The sequence below is a fragment of the Ambystoma mexicanum genome, chromosome 6q (genome assembly GCF_040938575.1).
Source record: "Ambystoma mexicanum isolate Mex_15411 chromosome 6q, UKY_AmexF1_1, whole genome shotgun sequence".
Classification (NCBI taxonomy): Eukaryota; Metazoa; Chordata; class Amphibia; order Caudata; family Ambystomatidae; genus Ambystoma; species Ambystoma mexicanum.
In genome coordinates, this window is record NC_090937.1 from 183,663,667 (window position 1) to 183,686,439 (window position 22,773).

Here is a 22,773-nt window from a genome sequence, read left to right on the forward strand (position 1 = left end):
AAAACTCATGTCCTCACATGCTACAACTACGCAGACTATACACAATCATCAAAATACAAGGCAACCCAGAAATGAACCAAACGCTAGCAAACTGCCTCTGCGATGTATTCAACTGGATGAACTCAAACTGCCTCAATCAACCCAGGCAAAACCGAAGTCACAAAAAATGGGAGGAGAAAACCACTTCATCCCTTGGCCAAGGGAACTCTGGACAACCCCAGCATCTTCGCCGATTGTAAAAACCTGGGGGTCCTGATGGACAATCTCACCCTAGACCCACAAGTAAAGGCTTTACTCAAGAAATGCTGCTTTCTCCTGCGAGCAGCAAAGAGGATCCTACCGTTCTTATTTGCCAACAGAACAAGCAATTTATCGCTCTCGTCATGTCTAGAGTAGACCGCCAACAGCCTATACTTGGGTATGCCTGAACAACTTCTAAAAAAAAAGCATACAAAATGCAGCAGCCACACTGCTTCTGAACTACCCCGAAGAGAACACACAGTGCTAAAAACAATACATTGGCTACCAATAAAACAACGAATACAGTTCAAAACAATGTGCATCACGCACAAAGCAGTACACAATCAAGCTGCTGAGTTCCTGAGAGACAAACTGCATCTACATCAACCAAAAGAACGCTCGGATCAAGCAATGACATCTGTCTGGAACCAAAACACTTCAACAAAAGAACTTGGATATTCTTTCTCACCAAGCGCCAAAAACCTGAAACAATCTTCCAAAGTACATATGTAACACAAACCACCTACTATTCAGGAAACTAATCAAAACATGGTTCTCTTCACGTCATAACAAGACCAGCCACAGGTACACACCCAACTAAAATCGATGCACGAAGAGACAGACCATGACCCATACCAAGCAATTGACTGGGAAAGATCGGAAGGAAAATGGTCCACGACATACCAAACGACTGAGACTGCAGTAATGGGACCCAAAAGACTGAATACATAGCAAGACGGGAACACCAGGACGACTCATCAATAGCACCCTGGCCCTAAACCATAGCCATTCCCTACAGACCCAGTCATGGCAGATAGCAAGGGAATAGGGAACTCCCATCCATTAGCTCCAAACCTGAGGGTAAGAAACAGAATTGGCATTCACATTACACATGCTCATCAAGATGCAGCGGGAAGCACAATGCGCCGCTTCACACACAAGCGGCAACCAATCGCTCTTAAACTGAAGGACTAACAAAGATAGTCATGCTAGGAGGAAACCTAACGACTGAATGCACAGGCTGACCAAAACAGAAGAACTAGGACGCCTCATCAACGGCACACTGACTCTGAACCATTCCAAGCTCCACAGACCACTGTCACAATAGATAACAAGAGAATAGGTAGTACCAACCTCAGCTCCACCCCCGAAGGAAAGGCTCATACATAGCGATCACTCCATACAATACTCACTAGGATACAGCTGGATCCGCGCTGCCCCTTCACACACCACAGCGTGACAGCCTATAAGGAATCGGCAACAACCCCACCCACAGGGATGCAGCTCAAACGGAACCAGAAGTATCAGGATACAGACCCCACTAACCCAACCTTCAAATCTCTCCATACTCAACCCACATAAAACTTGCACAACCATTTCTCTCCCGGCAATCTGCATGCACTGTGCCACACCGCATCAACACAAACAGCACCTACAGCACACAAGGTCTCGCCCGATCCAATACTCGCACCAAAGCCCAGCACTTGGTATATACCGAGCTGAAGCCGCCAACGGCACACCACCTCTCACCTGACTAACCCTTCCCGCCTTCCTTCTTGTTTACGGATCCGCCAGATCGCTTGGGGACCAATTCCGTTGGTGATGGTGCGCTATAGAAGTTCCTATAACATAAACTAGACTAATGGAGCTCCCTTTGAACCTATGCATAAGGCTGGCCTTAAGGCCCTCACTAACAAGACTGCCTTCCTAGTGCTAGTCACTTCAATTAGTTAGTGAATTACAGGCCCTTACAGTTCAAGACCCTTTTGTTACAATTCACAAAGATACAGTGGTTTTGCACACTCTGGGAACCTATCCATGGAACTGCCCACCTTCTGCGAGAACCCCACTTCATGGCAGAAAAGAGCCTATACACACTTGATGTGCGTAGAGCGGTCATATATTATCTGGTAAAGAGACCACTAAGAAAGACTAATCAGTTTTCGTTTCAGTGGCAGCTGGCAGAGAAGATCATGTCTCTAAGTCTGCCTTCTCAAAGTGGTTTGTAAACTGCATCACACTCTGCTACACTCGTGCCAAGAGATCTGCCCTTCAAGCCTAGAGCACACTCCTTGGGGCACTGGGGCTTCCATAGCATTCATTGCAAATGTTGCTCTCGAATCAACTTGCAAAGCAGCAACCTGAAGTTCTGTACACACCTTTACAAAACACTGCCTCGATACTCCCTCTAGGTCTGATTCTCAGGTGTACAAGCAGTACTAAGACCTATTTTTACTTCTGTTCCTTCTCACACCCCTCATCCAACTCTGGGTACTGCTTGCTAGTCTATGCACAGCATGTGACTCTACGCAGATTCACATGTATCAGAAGACATGCATTACTTGCCATAATGCATTTCTGATTGTAGCTGTTTAGATTCACATGCGCCCACCCTTCCTCCCCGCTCAGATGGAAGGAACCTAGACATATTACTGCTTTTCTCGTTTCTGTAATCACGCACGATGGTCAAATCTCCCTCACGGCAGAAAAAATACAATCTGAGGGACCTCTACGCGGGAGGGATTTTAGGTACACTATACATCACGTTGAGGATAGTGTAACAGGCACGCCCATGTCGACGTCCCCTTTCGATCCTTGAAAGACGAGATGCAATACTCTGTTACCACTAGATGACAGACTATGCACAGCATGTGAATATAAAAGTTTCCAGGGACCAATATCGCAAAGGGCTGGGGGGGGGGGGGGGGGGGGGGGGTCAGAAACTGATTTAAGGATTGTCGCAACCTGTATTATGATGGTATGGAGGTCTAATCCCAAAATTATTAAATCTATCCTTTGGCCAGCTTTTCAAAAGCTGGCAATAAAGACAACTGTAATGGCTGTACCAGCCTGGCCATGCTATATCGTGCATGTCCCCAAATATGAGCAAAAACCGCTCATTGAGACCTTGTATATGGGTAAGCATACTGGCTCTTAGTAGAAGTGACTGTTTTACATTGTTTTTCCTTTTAGGGTCTACATCCCACCCTTTAATGTCATCTGGCGTTTCAAAGCTAGGTAGTGAATGACGAGCGGGGCACTGGGGTTTTTGCATCTCATTCTCGATCTATGTTCTGAGATGCGTATGTGTACAGGTCTTTGTTTGGCCAACATACTTCAATTCAGTTACACGAAACAATCGCTAGTTTTACAATTTCGAATACTGAAGGTAGTTTTTTCTTTTGTGTGAATACTGAGCATAGGCCGCATGGGAAGTGACCCTTCATGGGACGTCTTTGCAGGTTTTTTTTGTAACTGAGTGGACCAATTGGTCTCCAATTCCTGTCCCGTTTAAGGGCAGACATTGGAAATTATTCATCTGGGAGAGAAAGCTGCACTATGGGCAACATTTTTAATAATTTTCTGCAAAGCTGGTGTGGCTGAAGATTGTGTACGAACATGTCATTTTAGAATCCTTTGTTGGTTTGTCAGGAGCTACAAGTAACCTTTCCCTAGGTGTAGATCTAGCTCTTTAGACTTGCTCATGAGATTTTTTTTCAAAATTTTTTTAGGTAGCCTCTAATCTTAAAACGTTCATCCAAGACCTCAGCGTTTCGCTGGAAGTCTGCTAGTTGTGTGCAATTCCTGAATAGCCAAGAGATTTTCTTTGAGGCTGGGTGAATGGAAGCTTTTGTAGTTCAGTAGTGTTTTGCTCGCTCTGTTTCGTTCTCTGCATTGTAAATGACCATCACATGTTTACTGAACTCCATAGTGAATTTTATGCAAGGATTGCAATTATTGAACCAATGATGGTATTGTGATATTGATATATTATGGCATGGCAACAGTGATCTAACTTAAGGTTTTATTGTGTTTTTTTTTTTCCTCCCATAGTTCATTTTCATGTAGCGGACCCCTTGCCTCCTGTTATTGCCTTACCAGATTGTCTTTGGTTACAAATAAAAGTAACCAAAAATCCTAAATGTAAAAATGTAGGGGGCCCCCATTACTGTGCTGTAAGTGCAGTGTGCAATTACAAGAATTTAAAAGGAACCCTGTTTCTCTGTATGGACTTTCCAAAGGATTAGTCAGTTACCCCCATAACACCAGAAGAAGTGAAGCTGAAGATTTTACTTCCCATCAAAACCTCAGGACAGCTTTAAAAATAAAGCAAAGTTGGTGTTCCAGAAACTCAGCAGGGAAATGTTGCAAAATGTAAATCTTTAATACTTTTTTACTTTAATAATTGTTACTTTTGGCAGCAGAGTTTGGTTAGTATCTGGGCCACTGGTGTCAAACCTTTGGTTTTTCTGCCTGGGTTGGAGCTGTGCTCAAGGAACCCTTGGCTGCCGGAGTATTCTTTCGATGGAGGTTCTGCAGTCTGCTGGCTTCTAGGCACGCTCTGGGTGCCTGCCAGGAATCCGAAACAACTTTGATGCTTTGACCATAAGGGTGTTGAGATGGCAGAAAAGCTTCTTGCAGTTGGTGCGTTATTTTGTCAGCTCCTCATCAATGGTTGGGGTGAGTAAAAGTAAGGCCATCGAAGGGCAGACAACCTCTACTTCGGGTAGGGTTTGTCCTCTTCATTCATCTCGCTTTGGGTCCACCCCTAATGTCCCTTGCAGCAATGTCCACATCATGCCCCTGAAGTTGCTTTTAGCAAGTCGTGTGCAACTATCCTCTCCTTCCACAAGCCAGGTGGAACTGATGGATAAATGTTGGGTCTTGAGCAAACGCCTCCCATCTTGTGCCGGAGCTGCTTGTTCTAGAATGCAAGGATTGAAATGCAGGTCACCTGTCTGAAGTGTAGCACCCATACCTTTTTTTTTTTTTTTTTTTTTTTAAACCTATTGCGTTCAGGATGTTTTCCTGTTTGCCGCTAAAGTGGATCTGGATGATATGCACTTCATCCTTTGGAAACACAGCTGATCACTGTGCCGTAATCTCCTGGATTTGTTTAAAGTCTGTGACCTCCCTGTAGCAGGAGTCCAATTTCTTGTTACCTGTGCCACTTTGTGCAGTGACTTGCAGATTTTCTTTGTTTCTGAAATGATTTCCAGCTGTAATAGAATAAATGTCCTCTTTGGTCGTTTGGAGAGTACCTCAATTAGAACTCTTCATCCGGTAGATGGAGCAATAGGAATTAATGTCCTCCTTCATCCTGTTCATCTTCTTGACAGAAGAGGGTTTCTCTCCCTGCTTATCGCAGTCATCGGTTTGCTGCTGCAGGTCTTTCAGGGTGGTAGTCTACATTGCAAGAGGGTCCTAGGCCAAGCTGCATGCTGGTGCTTTAAGTTGAGCTAAACCAGTTTGCCGAGGTGGCTTGCACTGAAGAGTGTAGTCATGTTTTTGAGAGCCCCTTGTGTGGTCCGGTGAGTGTTTAAATCTAGTCCATGAAGGGCTTGTGAATGATGCTTATAATTAAGATGCCTATGATGGGGAACTAGGAGTACAGTTTAGTAACAATTAAATACTGTTGTGGCAACCATGCCAGTAGATTGGAGGCGCATGGAAGAAAGTTTGAAACCTTGTTAACTTGGTAAAAGTAGTTGAGCGTTTGAAGCTGGAAGGAAAAGTTACAAACCAGTGTCTTTAGTATTAGTGCTGCTTTATGCTAAAAACTGATGGGGGGGGGGGGGGGGTTGCCTTTGCTGTGATTGACCTGTTCAGATCTTTGTAAATGTGAGCACAACTAACTCCAGTGTCTGATCAGATTGGTTCGTTTGCATGGAGGCACTGGTGTAAAAACCAAGAATGATGGAATTGTCATACTTTATTTCCAATAAGATGTTTCTATCAGTTCAAACAGATTTCTCAAGCATATGAAGTACTCTCTGATGCAAAGAAAAGAGGATTGTATGACAAAGGCGGTGAACAGGCCATAAAAGAAGGTGGCATGGGCAGCGGTGGCTTTGGCTCGCCTATGGACATCTTTGACATGTTCTTTGGAGGTGGCGGAAGAATGCAAAGAGAAAGGAGAGGTAATACTTTATCCATTACAGTAAGCTATTTGTCATTGAACAGATGTTGAGCTGTGAAATTGCTAATTTCTACCTTGTTCTGTTGTACTAAATTGAACCAATTGGTTGAGATCAAATGGGGGGAATTATGTAAAGATCCCTTCTCACTCATACTTCGTTATTCTGTTTCATACCTTCATTGCAAATGTGTTTATTGTGAGGATATATATTTTATTTGTATCGTGCTCGTACACAGGTGTTTCAGAGCGCGGCCATGCAAAGAGAAGGGAACAGGGAGAAAACAAAACCACGATCTTACTAGGCCCAGTGACATTGAGAACCGCAAGTGCATGGGGAGGGGGGAGAAATTGGAAAGTGCAGAGCATAGGGAACCAGATAAATAAGTAAATATCAAAGACAGTGGTATTGCAGCCTGTGAGTGGCAAAGTGCAAGGTTATTATTTATTCTTGAGGGGGGGGGGGGGTTGCTTTGGTAGTAGCTTTTTGACCCAGCGACCTAAATTTCTCCAGCATGGGGTCTGGCATGGATTCACATGCTCATGAATATTCTCCGTCAGGCTGGGAATCCTCGGTAAAGAGAAAATCAGTATCAGTTTCGTTTCTGATCTGTCTTTCGTAGTAGTAACCAATCACTGATCTCTGCGTCCTACTGACCACAGCCAATGACTGCCATCTCCCTAAGCCCCGCCTCTGGCAGCCATCTTCAGATTTTTACCGCACTTTCAAGTGTTGGGATCCTCGTGCTATTGCTCTCAAGCTTTAGTGCTTTTTCCGCGTTTTTCATAGGAAAATGTTCTTTTTCGGTCAAAAGAGCCTCCAGCTCCACCGTTTCTTTATCCGATCAACGGGGACCCGTGTCGGATTCTTCTACGCCCCTCAAGGGTGAAGGTTTCGTCGAGCCACGCTTTTGGAGGACTCCAGAAGTTTCTCAGGCCCATCTCGGATATGGCCCAGGAGAAGGTAAGCTCGACGCCCGGAAAGCTGTTCAGGGTCTCCCCTGGATGCCAGCTTCAGAATGTCTTTAAAGAGGACGAACACTCCCTTTGCCTCTACTGCCTGCATGAGGACAAGACGCACGTGGAGAAGGACTGTGCGTTTTGCGGCAATATGTCGGAGCGGACCATGAAGGACCGCCATCTGCGTCTCGCCAACTGGCTGGAAGGGAAGAGCCCGTCAGGCGAGAAAGAAGTCCGAGCAGTCTTCTAAGACCTTTGAGGGCGCGACGGGGGCCCAACAGAAGGCCAAGCACCGCGAGTCCGCTGGCACCAGGAGCGCCGAACAGTCGGGCTCTACGGGTGCCAGGCAGGGCGCATCCTCCCCGGCGCCATCAACCACGAGCCAACGCTCTGGCTCGTGTAAGAGGAAGGCCGAGCACCCGGCGAAGCTCCTGGAGAGACCCCGGTCGAGCTCGAAGGCCCCGTCGGAGGGGGAGCGAGGTGGTGACCCTCCCCCAAGGAGAAGGTAGTGAGCGCACCTAAGGTGATGAAAGCCTTGATCCACCCTGCCAAGGCCTCTATCGAGCGTCGCGGCGGCCCTGGCTCAGCCTGTGGAGGCTACACCAGTGGAGGCGACCTCGGGGCCCAGAGTCTCCCTGCCACCGCAGAGGGAGTCCTCTTTCATGCCCATCGACAGCATTCCTCGTGGCCATCACCTCCGCACGACGAGTGGGAGAGATCCAGGCCCTTTCCTGCAAGCTGCCGTACTTGACTTTTCACGACACAAAGGTGGTGCTAAGGACGCACCCCTCCTTCATGCCCAAGGTGCCGTCGGACTTCCACCTCAACGAGCCCTTGGTGTTGCCTGTTTTCTTCCCGTCGCCGGCTGAAATGACTTTGCACTCGCTGGATGTGGCTAGAGCGCTGAAGTTCTATGTGGACCTCACTAAGAGTTTTCGGAAGACATCACAACTTTTTGTGAACTTTGGACCTGTCAATCAGGGGAAGGCTCTCTCAAAGGCTTCCACTGTATCATGTACTGTCATCGGTTGGCAAACCGACCGCTGCCTGGCCGTCCGAGAGCCCATTCCACCAGAGCGATCGCAGCTACCACGGCGTTCCTATCTGGTGTGCCCCTGCTGGACATCTGCAGGGCTGCTACGTGGAGGTCGACGCACACCTTCACGAAATTCTACTGCGTCGACCGGTATTCCAGGGAGGAGTCCAGGGTCGGCCAAGCAGTGCTGCGCAACCTGTTCGCCTAAGGTGAGCCTGGTGAGAAGGTAAGATGCTTAATGTTGAGTTGTTGTATTGCTTAATGTTGAGCCTGTTGCCACCTCCCGTGGTTGTGCATGTGTACTGCTACGTATTCTTTTATTCATGAGCATGTGAATCCATGCCAGACCCCATGCTGGAGAAGTTACAAGTTACTTACCTGTAACTGTTCTCCAGCATGGGTCTGGCATGGATTCCCATGCGAACCCTCCCGCCTACCTCTCTGCGGCTCTTCACTTGGTCATAATGCCACTTCACGTGCTACCAAGTCTGAAGATGGCTGCCAGAGGCGGGGTCTAGGGAGATGGCAGTCATTGGCTGTGGTCAGTATGACGCAGAGATCAGTGATTGGTTACTACTACGAAAGACAGATCAGAAACGAAACTGATACTGATTTTTCTTTACCGAGGATTCCCAGCCTGACGACGGGGAATATTCATGAGCATGTGAATCCATGCCAGACCCATGCTGGAGAACAGTTACAGGTAAGTAACTTGTTCCATCACTCCTGTTGCTCTGGTGTCGCGCTAGTGTGCTGTTTTAGGGAAGGACCAATCCCCTCATTCCCTTGGTTGCAAGGTAAACAAGGTTGATACACACTTTGACTGCGCCACCTCTGTTATTCCTGGAAAGAAATGTGGTCTCCAACATCGCCAAAGTGAGAGTGACCACATATTTCTTTCAAGGAATAACAGAGGTGGCGCAGTCAAAGTATATATCAACCTTGTTTAAAGTGCAAGGTTAGTCAGGGTGTATCTGAGTGCAGAAGAATGGGGCAGGGGCTGTATGGGTACAGATACAGGCCCCAGTGCAAGGGGTGGCCAGGAGAGCGGCAAGGTGAGCAGGTACCTGGGCCAGACGGACAGGGTGGCCAGGTGCAACATTGCAGAGAGAAAGCAGATCAGCAGGAGAGAAGAGGGGCAAAGGCAGAGGCAAAGAGGAAGGTCTTGAGGAGCTTCCGGAATCGTAGATGGTTCTCAAGTTTCAAGGTGGCAGGGAGGCAGTTTTAAAGGGAGTCACCAGCTGAAGAAAGGATCTATTCCCCGGCTCGTTTCTTTGAAAAACTGACCTTGAGGGAGTTGGAGGTAGAGGAGCAAAAGGGCTCAGGGATAGTTGAAGGTATTTTGGACAGTGGCCCCAGAAAGCTTAACTTCCTACCTAGATTACCTATTCACATGATTGTTGGAACATTTTCTCTTGCCTTTCTAAATGGTGAGGGAATAGCCATCCTAGTGGTCACCGGGGTTCCAAACGTTGCTCTGTGGTAGCAATAATAGAGCGGGCCTGGGTTTGTTCAGGGTTGGGTAGGTGGCTGAAGGGTACAGTGGGTAACTGAAGAACATAAGTGTTTACTGAAAAATATACTCTAAGTTACTACTTTTGTACTACGGAGTAGAACTCAAACAGTAAAACAATGCAATTATATAAAAAGTAATTGGGCCTTTGTGTTTATCTTAACACTCCTAGATAATGTATGCCATATACTTTGTAGTAAACTCGAAGTTAAAATGTGAAGATATGGGGTGAATGGATTTCCAAAGCACATTCGAATATCTATGCCAGCAAGGGTATTGTGCCAAACCTCCCATTCATTATAGGACATGTGTGCCTAAAAGGTAAACATTTTGGACCCACAGTGATTTACATAGAGGGACTTAAAGGGTTCATCAAACCATTAAGACAAGGTGTCACCCAAAGTGCAGTTGGATACATGTACTGGATCTAGGTTGGTTCCGATTCATCCGTAGGTATAATTTTGGCGCGCACAATGTGTAAGCTGTCCAATGTTTTCCCATTGGAAAAGAGGGGCATTTTATTTTTTTAATTAAATTCTCTAATAAACTGGTCCCTCTATAAAGTCAATTTTTGATAAAGAACTTCAGTGACCCAAGTAGATGGAGCGGGGGGGGGGGGGCCGGTAGGGTGGAATATCCAAGAATGGGAAGTGCTGGTTTCCAATTTTCACAGGTTTTAGTTTTTTTTGTCATTGGCAAACTGGACAAAGTAAGCCTCAGCAAAATTGACTTCAAGCCTGCTGCATGGTCTCGCTTCTAAACAGTTCCCAAATTTGCTGCTCGCATCCTCCCCACCACTCCGATCACCTTGTAGGCTGGATATCCATGCAAATCATAATCTACAGAACTATCCATGATCATGCCCTCCACCTAACCATCTGCAGTTCTTGTTACTCATATGCTGTTCCTCCTCTCCGCAATCTGTCTCCTGCACTGTACCTTTACACTTCCTCCTGTCTTCTTTCATTCTCAATACTACTCCATTCCATTGGAGAGGGGAGAGAAGCCCCCCTGCATACGAAAGTAAAAACAACTAGAATCCAGCATAAAGTGTAAGGGACCCACTATTGTTGCTTTTTAGTTGCCTCCTGTGAGTCCCCCCCACCCCCCGGTCCATGATTTTTGCTAGCTACTTTTATTCCTCGCCCTAAATGAAGCTAATCCACAATCTTTCTTTAAACACTACTGGCCAGTTCCTAGGGCTGCTATTGCGCGGAACCTTGTCTTCCATTAACTAGTCACTTTCTGACCTGTTGGTAAGGGAGAGGGGGTGGAGTGTTCAGTGAAGTCATCGGAGCTGGTGCCACCTCACACTAAATGCTGGGGAGGGGGCAGTGCTTTGACTCCTAGCTTTACTCATCCTGCATATGTGCATGGGCTTGTCACATTGCCTGAGATTGTGCTGGTGTCAATTAAGGCCTCACCTTATGCACTTTTCAGTAAATGTATAGTTTTTACCCTGCAAAGATTTGCATCTAGGAACCAGTTTCTGTTAGACAGTGGAGACCTAAATCTGGTTGTATGTGCTATCTGCCATATTAAGTGGATGCCGTGCTGGAGTAAGTGGTCTCTTGCTTGTTAGCTGGTGGCGGCGGCAGAGGTGTTTGCAGGGTGGACCAACTACTGTAGGGCGATGTGGCAGGATGGATGCTTGGCAACCTGCTGCGGGCACAGCAGCTCTTGATCTTTGACTCCAAGATGGTTGTCCCCATAGTTTCCTTGCTCTGCTATTCTGTGGCATGGGGGCCTTAGAATCAACGCATGAAAAGAATCTGACTGTTCAGCAAATACCAACAATCCACCGCAGTGCCTGCAGAGGTTAAATCATTCCTTGCATGTAGACCAATTACTGGCCTCCCATTTTCCAGGGGGGGGGGACAAACCAGAGCCAGTTGCTGTGAAGCGCTTATGGGATAAGCGGAAGAATAGAGCAGAAGCTGACATTGGAGGAATATAGTGATTTGAGAAGTAACCTTGAAAAGTACTGCGGGTGGGGAGAACAGATGGGGATTTGAGGAAGCCATGCACCCTATGGCAACTAGTGGTGTGATGGAAAGTGGGTGCATGTGACCCATCAAAGGTGATGAGGGAATAGCTGAACCTGAAATCGGCAGTAGAGGTACCTATACGTACAAGATTAATGTGACTTAATGAGGCGGAGCCGCCACTGGTATACAGGGTGATGTTCCTAAACACAACAGCAAGGGGAACCTGCTAAGGCCTTCGACGGCCATGCCCCAGGTATAGATTTCTGGCTGCCAAACTTCTGTGCACACAATCGCCGACGGCAGGTTCTCACAGGCATAAGACCCAGAGAATCTTACCAAAACGTGTGGTAAGTAGGATGAGAACCCAGGGGATAACCACCCAGACTGCAGAGCCAATTGGGGAAGGGAATCATCTAGAGATTTGAGTGACTGCTTTAATCCTCTTTTTTTATAGTTCGTTTTTTGGTTTACGCAGAGGCTTTCTGTTCTGGAGAAACAAACCAGACATTCTGTGGCTTTCTTTAGTTCATCCCATGATTGGATCAAATAATTTAGTACAACCTTCTGTAGGTCATTGGTTCTGATCAGCTTTGTTCTACTGTCAGTACAGAGGGTCTCTGTCCCCCACATTTCTTCTTGTGTAGGGTTCTTGCAGGCAGTGACCCTCATTTCCTTTTTTGAAAATGTATTTTCCTCTTCCCCCTTCTTATGGAGCACCAAGTTGTTTAATATCTTGAATGCATGAGGCTGTCGTGTCTTAAGCAGAGTCCTGGTTAACCACTGGCTTTGTTGGTGGTCTTGCTTTCTAAGTAAGCAATGACCATGTATGATCATCCCCTTTTTGTGTCGGGTATACACTGGGTAGCCTGAGTGAATGCTAACCGGTTTCAGGTGTTGGCAGCCAGTAATCCACATCCCCTCTGGATTGATGTCATCAATGGTGTTGGATGGCCGCCAGAACTTTGAATGTTCCTTGCTTGGGGATTGGAGGGCTGGGGTAGCCCCTAGTTTTGTCTGCACCATAAATGATGCAGCAGTCTCTACCAGAAGCCTTCATTGCTTCTCCAGTAGCACAAGGCTGAGCTCTACCCTTTTTCTCAACAAGGAGAAAGTTAATGTGCTTATCCAGTCAGCTCACTGTCCTTCACTGCATCCTGAGAGCCCCTAAATCTGAGTGCTGCTGATCTTGAGTGGGTGGGGATACCTCCTGTGAAAGGACACGGACCTGGACGTATTTACTGCTCATCCACTTACAGATCTTGTTTGGCATCAATGCTTGGTTCCCTGTTGCTTATTATTGTACAGTGGTGGCTCTTGGGAGTGGAGTCCTGTTGTCTTTCCTTGCATGATCTGTTATATTTACCCTGCGTCTACTCAACCGCAACAACATCTTGTGCTCACCTACATCCTGGGTTGCTATAAAAGATTGGTACTGTTGCTCTAGTGTAGGCATTGGGTGTCCCTTTTGCAACTTTACTATATTTTTTTGGATCCACACCTGAAGGGCTTACTTATCATTCCTAACAAAAATTAAACCTGTTTTTTGGTTGGTTTTTGTTGCTACTTTCCCTCCCTAGACGGCAATGGAACTCCCCACGTTAGCTATATTTAACCTTTATGGACTTTTGGAGGTTAGTAATGCCTTTTTACTTCTCTTGCCTTGCAAAACGAATTGAATCTGTTTTTGAACGCACTGATCAGCCTCCGACTGTGCAGGAGACCACTGTTCTCATTAGTCAAATTCTGTTTTTACCTTCCTGCACACCTGTAAGTGCGGTAGACAATTTGTGTCTTTGTATTTGGTAACTTTGTGGTTACTTGCATGATATATCCAGGATGGGCTTGTGGCACGATACTTTTACTGCTTAGGCTTAGAGTACTGCATATTGTTAAATGGCTGTGCCAAGAGACTTTTGCCTGACCTAGTTTGACCTTACTGTTCTTGAGTGGCTGGATTTTCCAGACATGGAGGGCTTTTCCCATGGAAAGCTTCAGCTTTCGCGGGAAAAGCAATTATATTTGTGTGGCCATATTTTGGGGCTGGCATCTTCCGGACCAACTCGATATTCATGTCTGTTACTGGGCAGATGTAGTGGCGAGGTTGTCCAGGTTTGGACAGCACCTGCCAAGCTTGAATGGTGCAGCTTCTTGGACTGAGGCAGCTCCGAGAGCAACCCGCTGAAGACCCTAAACGGTCGCTCTGCAAATCGCAGGAAGACCTCAATCTGTCGTTCGTCCAGTGGGGTCAACTAGTCCTGACCTCTACTCGGAAGATATAGCTGCTGAAAGTCCTATTAAGGGTCCTGGAGTAATGCTGTGGGCTAGCCAGACTTTGTCCTGGGCTACTTACCTGCAACGCTCTGTCCCGAGTTTATCCTTGCGACTGTACAGATTCTCACCTTACCAGGAATTTCTTTGAAGTTGCAACTTTCCACCACGAAGAGGGAGCCTTGCAAGACAAGTTTCTTAGCTTCCACCATAAGTGTTGCATTCTGTCACTTTCTTCAAGGGGCCATCGCTGCTCACTGCCTCCAAGGACTCCCATGATGCGATGCATGTGGTGGTCCTGTAGTCTGTATCCAGCTGTCTATAATTTAGAAACTATCCACCCGAGATGGGAACCACAAACTAGCTAGACCCAATAAACTAATGCCAGCAGTGACCTCTAAACCTGAGGCCCTTGGACTTCCTCCAATACAACTAAAGCACAAATCTAGAAGGCACAGCGATTTTAGGAGCGCCTATGGTGGTTCCTGACAGAATGAGTACACAGGGTGAGTAAAATACCAGTTTGCTCTCCCCTCAAACATCCTGCCTACAACCATCTCCATAGGGTTGTGTTGGTGTGAAGAACTAACCCTACCTTCCCTAGCTTGGACGGTAGTGTTCTGGTCGGGTAATCCTCCCTTGGGTCTTCCCTAAGGTGATTGGATTGGTAGAGGGCGTTCTAAATACTTTTCTTTTGTTTACTTGTAAACTACTTGATGACTTGAGCCAATACTTGTTGCACTTGAAAAGACTCATTAGGACCAGTGGCTCTAAGGGCACTAGGCCTTGGCTTTTTTAGGTTGGTAACGAATATTTCCTGCTCATCAGATGGTGTATAGTGTTTGCAAATTGTTTTACTTCAGCCTTTTAGTGGTCCGTTTTAACTTCCGTGGTTTTATTTCTTGCTTTACTACACTTACCACAGTACCCTGAAAACTGCATGCAAGTATGTTGGTGCTCTTAGCTGAGCATAACAAGGCGAGTATACATTTAATGTTCTAGTGATACTTGTGGTTTTTCACTAAGTTTGTCTTGGACCTAAACTATTAATACATTCTGCCTAACTTGCATTCAAGGTGCTCTGTGCGTGCTTAACTGAACCTCGCCAGTCTCACCCTCCAAGTCACCCAACCCAGATAGGTTGGCTAGACATTTGTGTTTTGGAGGCCATGTTATTCTGATGAACAGTTAGTCTGTCCACAGGGCTGAATCAGAAAATCCATCAACCACACACTTGTTAGATAGCTCAGCATACTGAGTAGACCATTCAGTATGACCTTTGTTCAATACACCAGTATTGCTGCAAGGCTTTTGGTGGAGGTGGCCAATGTCTCTCCCAAAGTGGCACCGAATCTTCTCCAGATACCTCTTGGTGAAGACAGGGGCTGGAGGCCCATTCTAGACCTGCGGCGCCTCAATAAATGCCTCCAGTTCCAAAATGTCAGGATGGTCGCGTTTCAGCACGTGCTTGTCCAACTGGAGGTAGTAGACTTCTTGTCGTTGGATCTGGAGGACGCATACTTCTAATGCTTCTCGTGAATGGGGAAGTGGAAGTTCCTGCGCTTCGTGGTACAGGCAAGGCCTTTCCCTTTGGACTGAAGTCAACGCCCTAGGTGTTTGTGGTGTCTGGGGCCAGTGGTGGCCCATCTGCATCTACAAAGGATACATGTGTACCCGTACCTCGACTGGATCATCCATGTCAAGTCCTGGGTAGTTGCCATTGAACACACAGAGGACTGTTTGACTGCTGTTGGATCTGGGGTTCTGTCAACAATCCAAAATCCTACTTGATACCATCGCATAACGCACTGTTCCTGGGGGCCAGGCTCAACATGGTCTCCTGCCTGGCAGCCCCCTCGGAAGAGAGGGGTAGCAGCTGGCACTGAAGACTGCCATGGTGCAGACCATTAAGTCGCTGCTCGGCATGATGTTCATTTAGCGGATGCAACCCCTTCAGGAATTCCTGGACGCTTGCTGGATCGAGGTGTCCGGAAGCTTTGCAGACATTGTTCTCGACAAGTTTGTTTGAGCGATAAGATAAGGTGGTGGGGCATGCGCGCCCACATCGCCGGGCGCACAGATTTTCAGAGCCCCATACCAGGAGACACAATGGATGTTTCCCTGGAGGGCTGGCGAGCCCACACAGGATGTCTCCATGCCAGAGGCCTATGGCTACTGGAGGAGCGTTATCTCCACATCAATGTCCTGGAACTGCAGGCAGTGTTCTGGGCCCTTAAGTCGTTCCTTCCCTCCAGGGCAAGGTGGTTAGGGTCTTCATGGACAATACCACCACAATGTTCTACATCAGGAAACAAGAGGGTACCAGATCCCCGGCACACTCCAGAGAGGTGGAGGACTTGAGGCACTGAGCTGTCACCCAAGAGATGTGCTTCATTCCTTATCACCTGGCGGGTGTCTAGAACTCCATTGCCTCCCTTTGCTGCGCTCGTGCCACGAGTGGGAGCTTTGAAAAGGATCTAGTGGACAGCCTCTTCCTCAAATGGGGCAGACCCCAGATCTGTTTGCGGTTACGGAATTTCAAATGCCAGAGATTCGCCAGCAGGTTCCTCTAGCCGAGGAGCATGGGAGACACATTTTCTTTCCCGTGGGAAGGCCTGTTTGTGTACCAGTTTCCTCTCCTGCTGCAAGTAATCAATCCACTCAAAACAGTGCCGATGCAGGATGATCCTCGCCCCCGCGTGGCTGAGGCAGATTTGGTACCCAGATCTTCTCCATGTCAGTGTCTCCCCCGGTAAAGCAGCTGGTGGTCACGGATCTGCTCGTCGGAGGAGGCGCAATCCTACACCATAACCATCCTACACCATAACCCAGGATCGATGAACCTGAAGGCTCGGCTCCTGCAGCTTTAGAGTTCGGAGGGTACGAGCTGCCGGCAGACTGCAGGGAGGTCCTTGCTAGGGCTAGAGCATCTGCGACTCTTCAGTGCCATGCTATGGAAAAACTTCGACACCTTGCATCTCCTATCTGCGTCTTTATGGGTGCACCAATAGGACGGCCAGTATATCCCCGCCCCTGCAGCTTCCCTTCAGCTTTCAACCATCTTCCAAACTGTTCGGATCGCCTTGTGTTCTCTGCTCTTCAGTATTACTTTGCTTTTCTAAACCACCAGGTCATCTGTGGGCCCGAAGAAATCGCTATTTCGGCCGTGTGAGACCTGCCTCAAGAATGGGGATGGCCATGCAGATAGTTTGTATTTCCTTTACCCCAATCACTCTGCTGACACCTGTACCGTTTTTCAGGGATTTTTTCAGGCGCTCAAGGCCCAGAACCGGCAACTGATTTGTTGGCTGAATGAAGGGGCTTAGACAGCGTCTGAGGTGGGCTTGTCCTGCAGGTCCAAGGCCTTCGGAGCACCTGAGGGTGAAGTCGGCGGGGCCTAAGAAGCCGAGAAGCAGGGGGGCTGAGACCGGACCCTTTCAGGTGAAGTCCACGGCAGAAGGACTGCTTCAGAACAGAAGGCGGTGGTGCCCTCGCATAAGGAGTCCGCGTCGGACAGGGACAAGGCAAAGTCTCATTCGTCCTCAACAACAAGGAGGTCTTGGTCGAAGGAGAGGCGCCACTCATCCTCGGGCCATGAGTCCTCTAAGCACCGTTCCAGGTCCACATCCAAGCCATCCCCTTCGCCGGCTGGAGAGTTGGCAGGGCTGGAGACCACGACACAGTTGAGCCGTCTGTTCAGACGGCCTCATCAGCGAAAGACTTGCAGTTGGTGCCAGCTATGGTGCCGTCATCGAACCTAGGTGTTGAGCGTAGTGAATGCTAGTGATTCCCCGTCAACTGCCTAGATTGACGGCCTCGACGACTCTGCCTCCGTCAACGAGCACTCCGGATATGACTGTCCATGCCTGCATTTACATGATTACTCCCAGTCGAGATTCTTCTGGATGAGCCACCAGTGACGTATGGATTTGGCTCCGATCAGGAGGTGGAAGAAGCACCTTTTCTGGATGCTTTGGTGTTGGGCGTGCAGCTGTTTCCGCCCACATCTGGGGCAGTCCCACCTCAATATCCGCTGGTGAATCTGCATTCGTTGCTCTCATGTAGGTGCTGACAACGTTGCAGGTGCTTCTGGGGCAGTTCGCTGCCAGACTCCCTGTGCCTCAGGCTGTTCCGGTGGTGCAAGCCTTACCTGCTGGTCCTCTGCAGAGATGTTTCGGAAGCCCCTCGTAGTGGATGGTCTCATCGTGAAAGGTCCTCCCTAGCTCTGCCTCCACCACCCTCGCTGAGGGGCTTCAGCCTGCGAAGGAATCGGATCAGGAAGCAGGGGAACTGGTGGAGTCACACACTATCGACTGTCTCCATGTTACGATGACGGGCGGATACAAAGGATACGGACCCCGAACTGGAGGGACAGAGTAGCTCGACACAACCATCACTGCTGGATGATATTGGGGGCTTTTCATGCCATGGTGTCGAAGGCGTGTCATGAATTTGGCCTCATCCTAGAGGAGAAAAGAGTGCTTTTTGTTCAATAATATGGGAAGGAGACGATTTCCCCCATATTGGACCCTGCATGGCAAGAGGGGTTGTGGACCATGTGCCAACAGTTTACAGAGCAAGCGATCAAAGGCTGTCTTGAGAAAAGGTTTAAGGCCCCAGTCAATGGCCAAGTGCCTGACGTCGCTGCCTACTCCTGAGGCGGTGGTGTCGGCAGCAGCAGTAAGAGGATTGGACCAGCACAAGTGTGCTACTCTGCCCGAAAGTTAAGGGCGGAAGCTGGATGCCTTCGGTAAGAAGGCCCTTGCGGTGGGGGAGACAGTCAAGGCTGCCAACACATTGCCCATCATGGCGCTCTATGATCGCGGAATGTGGCACAGGTTGGCTTCTCTGTTGGATCATCTGCCGGAGCAGAGGTGATGCTTTTGGTTCGGGAAGGTGAAGCTTCCATTCATAGCATTAACATTGCAGTTGACTTGGCTGACACTGGATTTAAGCAAGTGAATAATGGTGTGGTTCTGCAGCGCCAGGCCTGGCTCCGCTGTACTGATTTTCGGCTTGAAGTTCAACACCAGGTGGTGGACGTGCCTTGCGAGGTGGAGCATCTTTTCAGTGAAAAGATTGATGCACTGAAATATGGAGAACTCAGTGAAGTCCCTGGCAGCTCTGCAAGGTAGTTTCTTTTTGCCCCTTTCACTGGGAACGCACGGTTCACAGGTTCTCGGGACAAGGGTATGGTAAACCTACCTATTTCTCCAGGGGCTTCTGACGGTCATTCCAGTCAAGGACATTCTAAAAGGGGTTCCTTTTCGCAGAGAGGCAGTCAGTCAAGCTGCAACACTGACTGCCATAAGGGCAGTCGGTGGGGGGAGAGTGGCGCACCAAGTCGTAGAGTGGCAGTTGATCACAACGAACAGATAGGTGCTGTATGCCATCCAGTTATGCTACTCGTACGGCAGCCACCCTCTCCAGTGAAAAGATCTAGGCCACATCTACAGGTCTTGCGGCAGGAGGTACGTCTGATGGAAAAGGGCGCTATTGAGGTAGTCCCGGTGCCGTAAACGGGGCCCTACTCCAGGATCTTTGTCATAAAGAAGCCAAACGGAAAATGGCACCTCCTTCTGGACCGAAGGCCGCACAACAAAAATCTCAAACACCAGAAGTTCAGGATACCAACGTTGCAAGACTTACTCAGTGCAGGTCTGCCGGGGGAGGTCCTGGCGTCCTTTGATCTAGAGTATGTGTATTTCCACATCCTAAAGCACCCTGGGCATCACATTTCTAAGCTTCATGATGGGGAACAAGCATTATCAGTTTCGGGTGCTTCCTTTCGACCTGAAGTCGGCACCAAGAATGTTCACAAAGTGTCTGTCTCCGGTGGCGGCTTACCTCTGCAGACAAGGTCATCATGTTTACCCCGATCTGGATGACTGGTTGGTCAGAGGGGTTTCTCGTCGGAATCGCTCAGTGCAGCTGTTGGAGCGTCTGGGCTTTGCAGTCAACTTTGCATAGTCTTATCTGACTTGGCTTTTCTGGGGGCTCATTTTCAGACGGTGCTCGATCAAGTCAGGCTGTCGAAGGATCATAGAGAATCATTTGTACCAGGCAAGTCGGTCACGGTCTGTGCCTACCTAGCTCTCCTCGGCATCCTGCATCCCACTAATCCCAAATTGTCGCCTGTTGATGCGCCCTGTACAGGAGTTTCTTGCCTCCAGGTGGTTGCAGACCTTTGGTTCCTGGTGGTGGACTTACTACAGCAACATCGTGCAGGGTATGCTCCTGGCGGAACGTTCGGCACACAATACATCACTGATGCCTTGCAGGCTGGATGGTGTGCAAACCTGGACTGTTTCCAGGTCCAAGGTCCTTGTGGAAGCCTTGTTGCTTAACGTTCTGGAATTGAGGGCGGTTCACTGTGCACTGAAGTCTTTACTTCCCCTGGCTCGGGATTTAGCAGTGCAGATAATCGGACAATACCACCTATCTGAGGAAACTGGGGGTGGGCACACTTTCAGCTCCTGGCCAAGGAAGCTCAGGAGATTTGGCACTGGGCTATGGAACACAGGGTTCAGATTGCAGTGTTCTACTTGCCAGGAGTTCAAAATGTTCAAGCTGATGCCCTCAGCTCAAATGCACGAATGGCGATTGAAGGACAATCCAGTGAGGATATGCGGACAATGGTGGACTCCCCCTCTGGCTTGTTCGCCAGCCCAGAGAACAAGCGGTGTAGTCTCTTCGCCAGCAGAGTGGCTCATCCTGACTCCAGGGGGATGGACGTGTTCCAGTGGACAGGGTTGTTTGCTTATGAGTTTCCTCCCTTCCCCTGATCCGGAAGACAATTCAAAGGTTCCGGATGGCCCCATGCCGGGTGAGTTCTAGTGGCCCCATTCTGGCCCAGACCGACCTGGTTCTCGGACATTCTCAATCTAGCTGTGGCCGGTCCTGTTCACCTGCGGTCGGAGCCGAACCTGCTGTCGCAGGACATGGGGAGAGTGTGGCATCACAATCCAGGCTCCCTCAGCCTCGCAGCATGGCTCCTGACCACGCAGAGTTCAGAAACCTGATTCCTCAGGAATGTCACCGTATTTTGGCTGCAGCGAGGGCAGTCTACAAACACGTGCTACGCACGGAAATGGAAAAGGTTCTATATCTGGTGTTCGAAGCAGTTGGATGTGCAGCCATTTGCAGGTTTTGTCTGTTGGCGAAAGAAGGTCTGGCGTTGTCTATCCAGGTACATATGGCGGCAATCAAGATCTCCTCTGTTCAGTGACAGATTGATTCAACATTTCCTAACGGGCTATTTTTCTGTATGGTTGTACTGCTGGTAGGATCGGTCTTGTTTGCCTGGTCTGCACCACCAGGTCTGCTTACTGCTGCCTGGTCTGCACCACCACGTCTGCTTACTGCTACAGTGTCTATTCACAGCATTTGAATCCATGAAAGTTCTAAGACTGGAGAAGGGAGTAGGTACTCCATTTCTCCAGCATTGGTATTTTTCATGATATGGCATTTAGAACGCACCTATCCACGTGTTTCAAGGCGTGACGAGGCAAGGGAGGGGGGAAACAGAGGGAAAGCAGAAATAATGATCCTACTAGACTAGGTGACATTGCCATCGTGCAAGTGCAGGGGAGGGAGGGAGGGGGCAGTGCAGTACATAGGATAACAGTAAAATAAATATTGACAATAAATAAGTGTAGCCAGCTGGTTGCATGTAAGTGCTGACATTGAGTGTTAGTGCTACTAGGGGCTTTGGGCTGTAGGGGATACAGAAACGGCTCCAGAGTGCAAGGGTTGCCAAGGGGGGCAGTGTAGGGGTGCAACTGACTGGGCGGGACCAGGGCCTGAGATCACAGGGTAGCCAGGTAATCGGTGCAGTTTCAGTCAGCCAGGAGATCTGCAGGGCCGAGGAGAGAAAGCAGAAGCAACAAGGTAGGTTTTGAGGTGCTTCCAGAGATGGTCCTCATCAAGTATCGGGGAGACTGTTTCAGAGGGAGGCCCCAGCAGGAGATCTACCACCAACTTGCTGCTTGGAGAAGCGATTAACCCTGAGGGAGAAGCGGATGAGCAAAGAGTTCGAGAGAGTTGAAGGTATTGAGGTCCGAGGCCCCAGAAGGCCTTGTGGACAATGCAGAGGGTTTTGAACTGGCTCCTTGCCGAAACTAGGAGCCGGTGCAGAGATTTCAGTCCTGGAGAGTTACGATCCCTGTGCTTGAGGACATGGACAAGTCTTGTAGTTCTATTTTGGATGAGTTGCAGAGGGCGAAGAGTAGAGGCCGGCAGATTTAGCAAGAGGCTGTTGCAGTAGTCTAGAGAGAACCAGAGCTCTGGAGACGGAGCACTTCTGGTGGAAGGAGAGGAAAGGAAGAATACCTCGGAGGAGGTGCAGCTGGTAGTCACTTCTTAGAGCGGTCAGTTGTGAGGAGTGTGGAGTCGAAGAGGACACAAAGGTTTTTAGCCTCAAAGCTGGGAGCAGGAAGAGGGCCAAGAGGCCGGCCTGAGTGACAGGGCAAGGAGGGAGCAGGTGTGCCGATGAGGAGGATCTGTTTTACTGCCATTAAGACAGAGATCATTGTTGGCACACCCCTCCTGGATAGCAGACAGATGAGAAGAGGTGCTGAAGGTAGCGTGAAACTGACTGGTGTGTCATCCACATAGCACAAAGTTTGGGCCGAGCAGCAATGCTGCGGTCAAGAAGTGCCAGGTATTAGTTGAACAACCAGGAAGAGAGGTTGGACCCCCTGGGGAACACCACAGGTAGAGAAAGATGGAGAGGGAGGACCCAAGTTGGACCTGGGAGGGTCGATAAGCCAGGGCATGATGGGGGGGGGGGGGGGGGGGGGGAAACCCAGGTGATCATGGAGAAGGTGGAGCAGGATGGCATGGTTGACCG

General features: G+C 48.8%; 1 protein-coding gene across 2 annotated transcripts in view; it reads left to right on the top strand.

Moving 5' to 3' along the window:
• DNAJA1 (DnaJ heat shock protein family (Hsp40) member A1) overlaps positions 1 to 22,773 on the top strand; it is a 344,000-nt gene that overhangs the window by 116,841 nt on the left and 204,386 nt on the right. For both annotated transcript variants that reach the window (XM_069630610.1, XM_069630611.1), the window contains exon 3: positions 5,981 to 6,161. In XM_069630610.1, coding sequence (XP_069486711.1) covers positions 5,981 to 6,161 — 181 coding nt within the window. The remainder of the gene's footprint in view (positions 1 to 5,980; positions 6,162 to 22,773) is intronic.